The 10,627-nt window shown below is 34.8% G+C and overlaps 1 protein-coding gene across 1 annotated transcript; it reads left to right on the top strand.

Moving 5' to 3' along the window:
* The first annotated feature begins 553 nt into the window (after window positions 1-553).
* On the top strand, window positions 554-8,516 carry LOC143562365 (sterol 3-beta-glucosyltransferase UGT80A2-like). Its single transcript, XM_077050183.1, has 14 exons — window positions 554-870; window positions 2,242-2,444; window positions 2,529-2,765; window positions 3,222-3,333; window positions 3,635-3,805; window positions 4,836-4,899; window positions 5,671-5,728; window positions 5,835-6,012; window positions 6,189-6,319; window positions 7,207-7,309; window positions 7,414-7,490; window positions 7,646-7,693; window positions 7,783-7,932; window positions 8,080-8,516. Exons 1-14 carry the CDS (start codon window positions 705-707, stop codon window positions 8,296-8,298), a joined length of 1,917 nt encoding a protein of 638 aa, XP_076906298.1. The 5' UTR covers window positions 554-704; the 3' UTR covers window positions 8,299-8,516.
* The last annotated feature ends 2,111 nt before the right edge of the window (window positions 8,517-10,627 follow it).

Here is a 10,627-nt window from a genome sequence, read left to right as displayed (position 1 = left end):
AAAAATATATTTTAAAAATTTAATATATATATTATTATTTTCTTTTATAGTTATTTTTTTTAAAATTTATTTGAAAAATATATTTTTTAATTTTAATATATTTTAAATTAGTATTAAAATTTAAAAATATATTTTTCAAATAAAAAAATTTAAGAAAAAAATACTATAAAAAAAATAATAATATAAAGTATTGTTCACTTCCGCCATTTGAAATGACATATGTGAATAGTGTGGTCAAACGCCTCGTCAGACGCGTGTCAGAATATTACTATTCACTTCCGCCAGTTGAAATGGCGGAAGTGCATAAAGGAGGTAAAAATGGTGTTCCGCCATTTCAAATGGCAGAATACGCAAATGAAGAAACACCTAGAAACACAAAAAAAAATTCTCACTTCTGTGAACCATTTCATTCCGGCCAAAAAGATTCTACGCCAGCTAAATTTACCAAAATACCCCTTTGGCGCTTGAAGTTGACCATAACTGTTCGTTTGTTCACCGTTATTCAATAATAATAATAATATTCATCGCTCTTATGCTTCTCTCTCTCTCTATAATTAATCGGAATCGGAACAAATTTCACCGTCACTCCGACGACCGGTGGCAGTTACAACCAGTATTACAATAACTCGCCAGAACTTAATTACTTGAGAATTTGTAGTTGTATTTCATAGATCTGAATCGGATAAGCAGTGGTTCCGTTGACGATGGACCAGTCGTCGGAAACGGTTATTAAGCAAGATCACGTCAGCTCGAGTACTGCTGACGTGGCGGTTAAGCTCGAGAAGGAAGTTGCTGGCAGCAGCAGTAGTGGAGCTGACGTGGAGGTTAAACGAGATGATGCCGTTTCTAATGGCGGTACCGGTTATACGAGTGAGTTGATTATTATTATTATTATTATTATTTGTTGAATTAATGAGAGTAATGTTTAGTTTAGTATCTAAATGTGAATTAATTGATTGCTTAGGAGTTATGGCATATGCATATGTGTAATTATATGAGTTTGAATAGTTACTGTGAAATAAGGTGCTGTTGTTATGAGATTAATATATTATCATTCATTTGGATTTACAAATTTGTTTAGTGGCTTGTTATTGTTCTGCTGGTGAATGTAGTAATAACAAAACCAGTATTCGATACTAGATGTTAGTTATGAGTTGTTAGAGAATATTATTAGCATAAGTATAATGATATCCAAAACAATTGAAAAATACGGTTCATACCATTAGGAAACCTTCCTAGTTAGATTCTTGTTACACCTTATACAGGCGAGGCCCGACAAATGCGCTTCTAGTTTCTAGGCGAGCGCTTTGGTATTGTCTATTCCAAATTAAGAATTGAGATTGTGTGGAGCCAAGAAGGTGACATGAACATGAGAAGATAGAAGTCGTGCAAAGGAATCACAAGGAATGCGATTGAAACTTAGATGTAGGAGAGGTCAAAGGATTTACACTGAACATTTTGTTATTCAATTTTTGGGATTACATTTGAATCTTGAGTCTTGACTATTTTTAAACTTTTGGTACTAATTAGATTATATTAAATGTTATATAATAGATTTTGCTTCTTTTATTTGAAGAATAGTATTTAATTTTCTTAGACAAAATATAGTTTTATTTGGGCACCCTTTTTTGTCTACGCCCTTGCTTTTTATGTGATCTGCGCCTAGGCCACGGGTGAGGCCTATGCGCCTTGAGTGTGCGCAGTGCATTTAATAACTATGGTTTTAGAGGGCTGTAGTAGATTAATTGAATGGCAGTAGTCCAAGTTTTTGAATTATAATTTTTTAAGCGACACTGAGTCTCGAGGGAACAAAAGATTTTAAAATGGCTCTTCATTTATAATGGTTATCACACTTTATTCAAGTTAATATTTAAATCTGATTGGAAGCGGTTTCCGAGTGATTCCATATCTTTCTAGAAGATAAAGGTGGACTGTGATTAATCATATGTTATAGAAAGAAGCATTGCACTCACACTACATTTGAGACCTAGGATTGGTTTCTTAATTAATCATTAATATTGCACTTTAAAACCTATGTCGATAATGCCTTTAAACCGTTACTTGAAACATAATAATTTCTTGAGTACAGAAATGCACAATTGTGAAAGTAGTTGTCTATGTGGTGCTCTAGCTTTTCTCTTCTTTTTTATTAACACTTAAATGGTCTTGTAATTGAATTGGTGATGGTTTTTGTGGGATGTTTTTTCTTGACCTTAAATTTGGTTATGCTTCTTGAAGCAGGGTCTGATAGCAGGAGTTTGCCTGCATTGCGTAAATTGCAGTCAGAAATCTCAAGTTTTCTATTAGGGAGTGCTGCAAAGACAGAGTCATCTTTCAACCCGTTTAGGCTAGAAAAATCAAAAACTGAGAGGCCCAAACGTAATAATATGCTAGCTGAAGAGACCTCTCAATCATTAAGTGAAAAACTATCAGCAAATGATAAGGTAAACTGTGTTTTCATATAGCAATTGTTTGATATATACACTTCCATTTCTGTGATTCCTGTTTGAACAATTTAAATCTTGCAGCTGCAAATATTGAACAAAATGGCTACAGTAAAAGACGATGGTACGGTAGAATTCGAGATACCTGGAGATGCTGAACTGAATGCTTTAGGGTGTGGATCTAGTGAAGTTTATGGTGCATGTGAACTCCCCTCTGACTTTGGAGAACCTCGGTATTTTAGACCATTACAAATAGTAGTTCTTATCGTCGGAACCCGTGGTGACGTGCAGCCATTTGTTGCAATCGGAAAGCGTTTGCAGGTGGTCTCATAAACTTATTGCTTTTTATCATCTGCTATTATAGGCTATAAGTTATAACAAACACTTAATGTTTTAATTTTTGAAATAAATTCATTAGTCTGTCAGGCACGTAAACCTGAAGTGAACATGAGTTTTTGCGAGTTGTTATGAACACAATCCGTTTAACACGATTTTTAATTTTTTTTTGTGTATTGATACTCTAAAGTAGCAACTTTACAATCGCAAATACAAATGTACATACACCAATTATGTTTAAACCTTACATCTTTATCCTCGTTTGACGTAAAAAGGTATTTTAAGAATCAATTATAAAACTAAACAGGTTAAACGAGTCAATCCGAACATGGCTAGTTTAGCTAAGCATGCTTGCGGTTATTAAACTTCAATAACATTAAAAACATACTTGAATTTCTTTTTTTTTCTCTCATTTTCAATCCTGATTTGATTTTGTTTCAGGAATATGGTCATCGTGTAAGACTAGCGTCTCATTCAAATTACAAGGAATTTGTATTGACTGCAGGATTGGAGTTTTATCCCCTAGGTGGCGACCCAAAAGTTCTTGCTGAATGTATGTTCCCGTTACCTCTCTTTTTGTTAACTTGATGATTTCTACTCTTTTGAATGGCAAAAATCTAAGAGCATTGTTAATACGTGCTATGATTAGATTACTTGTACTATGTTCTACACATATCTCTCTCATGAAGATAAACAAATATGTATGTGATCATATGTATTCATCATGTTTTCAACTTCTGATTAGTTGGTTGCTATTATTATTGATGTTAATATAAGTGAGGTTTTTAGGTAGGAACATGGAGTTACTGAATTTAACTCGGAGTTTTTTGTGTATGTGTGTGTATGTTATGCAGACATGGTTAAGAACAAAGGATTCTTGCCTTCTGGTCCTTCAGAAATTCCTGTTCAGAGGAGTCAGATGAAAGACATTATTTTTTCATTACTTGCAGCCTGCAAAGAACCTGATATGGATACTGGAATCCCGTTTAAAGCTGATGCGATTATAGCCAACCCTCCAGCATATGGTAACTACCTGAGTTTAATATTGGTATACTTATTTGCCTGTGGCATATTTTCCAAGAAGCATCGGTTTTAATTTTTTTACTTGCTGACCTTTATCAATTTCTATGAAGTTTTCTCATGCCTATAACATGGAACCTGCTAGGACTGTGGTGTATTAGTTTCAAGTTGTAGAGTTCTTGTTTATGTATATGCATACAATTAGGTATTAAGGTTCTCTACTATGTGACATGTTGATTATCTTTATCCTTTATTTTCATAATTCAATTAAAGGTCGGTTGCTATGATATTCCTTTGAGATACTGATACGAACCTGGTGATCCTGTTTCCGCCTAAAATCCCCTAGCTAGTTGCAGGAATGAAGTAGTTAAATAGTGGTCAATTTTTTTCAGTTTCTATCTAGTAACTGTAGCATGATCTATCTAAATGTATTTGTTTTTGGCGATCTAGCCTATCTCGAACCAGACCAATTACCTTAGATCCAGTCAATTCGATTTCCATCATCTATCAGATACTTAACAGAACTAACTGATCTTGATCGAGATCTGATATATATCTATGTATGAGAATTAAAATGAAGTGGAAATTACAACTCATTTACTAATAAATTGGATCATTGGGGTTGTGTTTTAATTCAAACAGGTCAAATGATCTTTTTTTTACAGAAAGAGGAACGGTTTCAAACATGTCAAAAGTTGCTTAAAGTCTATTTTTTATAGTATACAAACTCCTGTATCGTTTTATTCAAATATTTAGATTACTATTGCGATGCCATTGTTTCTGTAATCGTAGTTAAGACATACATTATTTACTAAATTTTTAAAAGGGACAAAAGGTGTCATGGGTCTTGCTAGCCTACAGAGAGTTAAGTAGGTTCCTTTATGGTCATTATTAGACTTACTTTCATCAGTGGAGCATGAGATGCTATTTGTGTGGTTTTTTTAAGTAAACATCTCTTTTTCATTTTTAACCATGACATTACATTGCATTAAAAGGTTTCTTAACTACTCATTAATTGGATTTATTATGTTTCAGGACATACACATGTTGCTGAGGCACTGAAAATACCCATTCATATATTTTTCACAATGCCCTGGACGTAAGCTCTTGTCTGACACTTCATCATGCACCTTACTATTTTTTGGAATCTGATTGTTGATTTATAATTGTTCTTTTTTATTTTGTAAACAAAACGAACGATGCATGTTTGTGTTCATTCGTTTAACTTTACCTGAACAAACAGTTAAACACGAACAACTAAACGAACAAGGTTTCTTGTAAGTTTTCGTATGTTAAAAAATGAACATGTTTGTGTTCGTTTATGTTCGTTGACATTGTAAATGAAAGGTTTACGAACATAAACAAATATAATTGAAAATAGATGAATGACACAACAACGAAAGGTTCCCGAACATAAACAAATGTAATTGAACATAGATGAATCAACATAACTACGCTCAAGCTAGTTAATAAAACTAGACTAAGTTGTAATGGGCCAAACAATTTTTAGTTAATATATAAATGAACATAAGCAAATGAACTTAAACAAAAGTAAACTAACAAACATAAACAAATTCAAATGAACGAATGTTCATGAGCACAAATGAACAAACGAGACATGTGTTCCATGTTTGTTCGTTTAACTAGACGAACAAAGTTTTTTTTGTTTATGTTCATTCGTTTATTAAATAAACGAAGATAATTTAGTTTCCCACCAAACAGTTGACGAGACATGTGTTCATTCTTGATCTTGCTTCACTGAACATTCAGTTCGTTTACAGGTCTAGCTTCTAGTGTGTTTTTCTTCTTTTTGTTTTTAGTTTAGTAAGATTTTTTTTAATTATAAGTGACTTTGACTTTTGCATATCAGGCCTACAAGTGAATTTCCTCATCCTCTATCTCGTGTCAAGCAACCAGCTGGATATAGAGTAAGTACATTGGTTGAATTACCACATTAATAATCTATTTTCTGCTAATGTAACTTTTGCACGGTTACACAAAACAGTTTTATGTATATTATATATGTTGTTGCAGCTGTCATATCAAATAGTTGACTCTTTGATTTGGCTTGGAATTCGAGACATGATTAATGATGTTAGAAAGAAAAAGTTAAAGTTACGGCCTGTCACATATTTAAGTGGCTCTCAAGCGTCTGAGGCCAATATTCCATATGGATACATTTGGAGTCCACATCTTGTTCCAAAACCAAAAGGTGATTTTCATACGCTATTTGATACTTGATTATGATATGGCATTAGATTATTAACATACGAGTATTTGTAATTAGCATTGATGCCACATGTATGCACTAACATTAATGAAGCTCTATATGCTTTGTTAAGTATTCAATGCCTCATTTTATGAAGTTAATCTTTAACTATAATGCAGATTGGGGACCTAAGATTGATGTAGTTGGATTTTGCTTTCTTGATCTTGCTTCAAACTACCAGCCTCCCGAAGACCTTGTGAATTGGCTTAAAGCTGGCCCAAAGCCCATCTACATTGGGTTTGGAAGCCTCGTGAGTTTTTCTTATTGATTTATGATACCTATGTCATCATTTTTCATACTATATATAATCTTTATAAAAAAGTACATTAAGGTCACAATAACATGACATAAGTTGTACACGCATTGCAGGGGTATGTATAACTTAACGGCTACAATATATACAACATGCATAAACTGAAAACCGTATAACCAAGATGGGCTTAGCAAATTCTGCTAGCATTTGAACATGTGATTGTATTATGTATAATATCAGAAAATATTTTAATATTTAATTTCTAAATGATAAATTATTATAGTATTTAATTTCTAAATTATCTTTGTTTATCTATATTTTTATGACTACTGTTGTTATTACTATTACTTATTAATTTATTGTAATTATTGGTTTATCCTCTAATGTCTAGAGGTCTGCTGCTGAACTTTGTTTTTCTTTTATATTGCCTCATACGTATGGTCTTTGGAGCTAGGGGTCTTTCTGGAAGCCACCTCTCTATTCTTTGGGATAGAGTTACGGTGTGCTTACATTCCACACTCCCCAGACCCTGCGTATAGCTTTGTATTGGTGGGATTACACTGGGCATGATTGGTTGATTGATCAGAAAATATTTCTTTTGTCACTTGTTAAATAGTACACGCAGAAACAAATCAACCCATTTATAGTTATCAATTATGTATTATGTATTACGGGTCAAATGGGTGAATTAAAAAGATAAGCTAAAAAAGATACAGGTCCAAGGTCCCAACTTGTATTTGTAATGCATAAAACTAAATCATTTACTCAAAAATTTGGATTAGCATCTAAAACAAATATAAAACCACTACTCACAGAAAATATACTTTATTTTATCCAATATTAGTGATTAGTGATTTTAAACAATTTAATTCACTAATTGTCAGCCTGTTCAAGAGCCTGAGAAAATGACACAAACAATTGTAAAAGCTCTAGAAATTACCGGACAACGAGGCATCATTAATAAAGGATGGGGTGGTCTTGGTAACTGTAAGTTCATAATTCTTCTATTTCTTACATGCTGATGTTTAAATATCTACGTTTTACATGTTGTCAAGAACGAAAATAGCTCATTTTGCATTTGCATCTCACAGTGACAGAACCAAAGGATTTTGTATACACATTAGACAATATACCTCATGACTGGCTTTTCTTACAATGTTCAGCTGTGGTGAGTTTTCATAATCAATTTCATTGCTATTTATTATTAACATTTTTCATAATCTACACTTTTATCCGATCTAGTTTTAAAAATTTTCAATTATTGAAGCACTTCTGCTATCGTTGCGGTTTAATTGAGTTACCTGACTGTTTTTATACTTTCAGGTGCACCATGGAGGTGCTGGGACTACAGCTGCTGGTCTTAAAGCTGCGGTAATGTTTTTTAACATGTTTTACTATTGAAAAAAAAGAACATCTGTTGACTTTATCTAAATATCTGTTGACTTTATGATGTACTTCAGTGTCCAACTACAATTGTACCTTTCTTTGGTGACCAACCCTTTTGGGGAGATCGAGTTCACAGCAGAGGCGTGGGCCCCGTTCCAATACCAGTAGATCAGTTTTCACTTAACAAGCTCGTTGATGCAATTAAATTCATGCTAGATCCTAAGGTAACTAATTCCTCATATTATTGTTACATATTGTTACAAACCGCATTCAAGTATAAAGTATGGCTGTGGCATCAACGTGGTGCGGTTAAAACTTTTTTCTTTTCTAACAACTTAAGGACATTCTCGTCTATTTACGATATGTTACAGGTGAAGGAGCGAGCAGTGGAACTTGCAAAGGCAATGGAGAATGAGGATGGGGTAGAAGGTGCTGTTAAAGCCTTTTTAAAACATCTTCCTCAACAAATTCCCGACGCAAAACCGTCTCCAATCAAAACCTCAAAACCGCCCCCAGCCAAACAATCATCATCACGGCCACCCAAACATTCGAATTCATTTTCTATAACCGGTTGTTTCGGTTGTTCCTAAATCCAAAATTCATATTTTTATTGCGTGCCTGCCTACACATGTTTGTTTGTAGGTATGCATGCATGTATAACATTGTATTTCGATGCGTGTGTAATTATGCATGTGTATACGTTGTCACGACATAGGAACGACATTTGTTTTTCGATTTGTGTTAATTTGTTATGTTGTATAGTACATGCGTTTTGTAACTATAACTAGTATTTCTGGTTTATGATTTATACTTTTAAAAGTCAACGTTTATGAGTTTATGTGGTTTTTCAAATATTTTAGGTCAATTCCACTCATTATTCTGGCCATCTTAGAGTGGAGGAAACTTGAAACAACGGTAAGGTTGTTGCGTTGTGACCTGAACAGGGTGGATACCATATCCCTAGGTGAAGAGGTAGGTCCCAGCAGAGCCCAGTTGGACCCGCAAGACTCACCTTGAAGAGGGACGTCTGCGCAGAAACCAACTGGATCCGCAGGACCAACCATGCTCAGAGACGTGACGTCCTTACGCGCAGTACGCAAGCTGTTCCCGCAGGAAATGCCTCCCAATGGTGAAGGACTCCGCCTGTTCCCGCAGCTTCGGATACAAGCCATCAGGGAAGGCCACCCGCGCAGCAAGGCTACACGCACAAGGCACTTAGCTCTCAATCACTCAGTGTCACCTGAGGGAATGAGCAAAGCCGGGGACAATCCTGCACAAAGGCGGGAGGGGGAATACTCCCGCCCATAAGCCAGTCCGTACGATACGGGAAGATCTTCTGTACTGTACTTGACGAGGTATGGGCAAAAGATCTGACTAAAGATACGACAGCTTATTGACAACAGTATGGCGAGCAGCATGCTCCTGTACTGTATGTCACTATTAGCCGCTGCCTACTCACCAACTCCTGTCATACCACGTGCATAGCCGGCAGTTGGTGGAAAATGAATAGTACACAGCAGGCCTGGTCACTATCAGCCGCTGCCTACCCACCAACTACCAGCAGGGCACGTGCGTAGGCCACAGTTGGTAGAACAGGAATACTATTCAGCAGGCCACACCTCCTTGAAAACCTACCTTCGGCTATAAATACCACAAATGGTATGACCATCTCATCTTATCATATCATATCACATTATCATATTATACCTGATATCTGCTCTAGCAATATCTTAATATACATTTATATTTAAAGAGCAATCTAGTCTGATTCTCACGCCGGAGGGTGGTCACAAGGAGGAACCCCCCCTTCTCAGTGACAAGCTCACGGTGTCTGTTTTGCAGGTTATCAGAAGAACCATCTTCTCTGGGTCTAACCCCTCGTGGGAAACACCTATCTAACCCCCAGGTTACCCGTAATCTGCCCGGGGTCCGGTTAGTGTTTCTTCACTAGGGCTATTATAAGGGCATAAACATTTTTACAATAAAATTTATATGTCTTGAAGCGGTAATGATTGAAGGATATTATTCATTACACATGTTTTTGATTAAGAGAGGTGATGGGAAATATCCCTTAAGGCCTTAAGGGGCATCAACCATTACCCATGACCTTAACGCCTTTAATATTTTTATATTAAGTGATTTTGTATTTTGACGGATGGTAATGTAAACTTTGAAGATTTATTTGAATAACATGTTTCAAGTTAATGATTTTTTTACACTTCTTTACTTGAATAATATCGAAATTATATTTGAAACTTAGTTCTTGGGTGTAATTAGTTGCAAAACTTATTTTAGTTCATTTTTAGTGGAATTTTGACGAAAAAAACCCGACCGGGCCTAAAAATTCTGATGTCAAGTTGATAGAACTTTTCACACACACAAAATAGATGAAAAATAAAATAAAATAAAACGAACCCAATTAGCAAAATTTCTAGCTCTGCACTTGATGATTTCACATTCCATACCGGGGGAGGGGGGGGGGGGTACAAATTGAAGAAGTATCATAATAGGTGAAAAAATAAAAGTTTTAACTTTATTTCAACTAGTACAAGTAGTTCAACAAAAGTTTTCAGAATAAGTTGAAAACGCACGCCTCCCATACAAGACAACTTTCGTTTAATATAGTTTTGAGAAGACTGAAAAAGTAAATATTAAACACGTACTATTCAATTGTTGTTTTAAAATTTTCACAATATGCTTTATCATTTTATCATATGTACCATGCTTTTGATTGGTTGTCTTTTTATGCTTATGTGAGTGATACATTATTTTAGTTGCAAAACTTATTTTAGTTCATTTTTAGTGAAATTTTAGCCAAAAAAACCCAACCGGGCCTAAAAATTCTGATGTCAAGTCAATAGAACTTTGAACACACACATACACACAAAATAGATGAAAAATAAAATAAATAAAACAAAC

This window comes from Bidens hawaiensis, unplaced genomic scaffold, assembly GCF_021521415.1.
Source record: "Bidens hawaiensis isolate Kalapana, Puna unplaced genomic scaffold, B.hawaiensis_p1.1 tig00020944_1, whole genome shotgun sequence".
Taxonomy (NCBI): Eukaryota; Viridiplantae; Streptophyta; class Magnoliopsida; order Asterales; family Asteraceae; genus Bidens; species Bidens hawaiensis.
The sequence above is the reverse complement of the archived record's forward strand: the minus strand, read 5'-3'. Positions and strand labels throughout refer to the sequence as shown.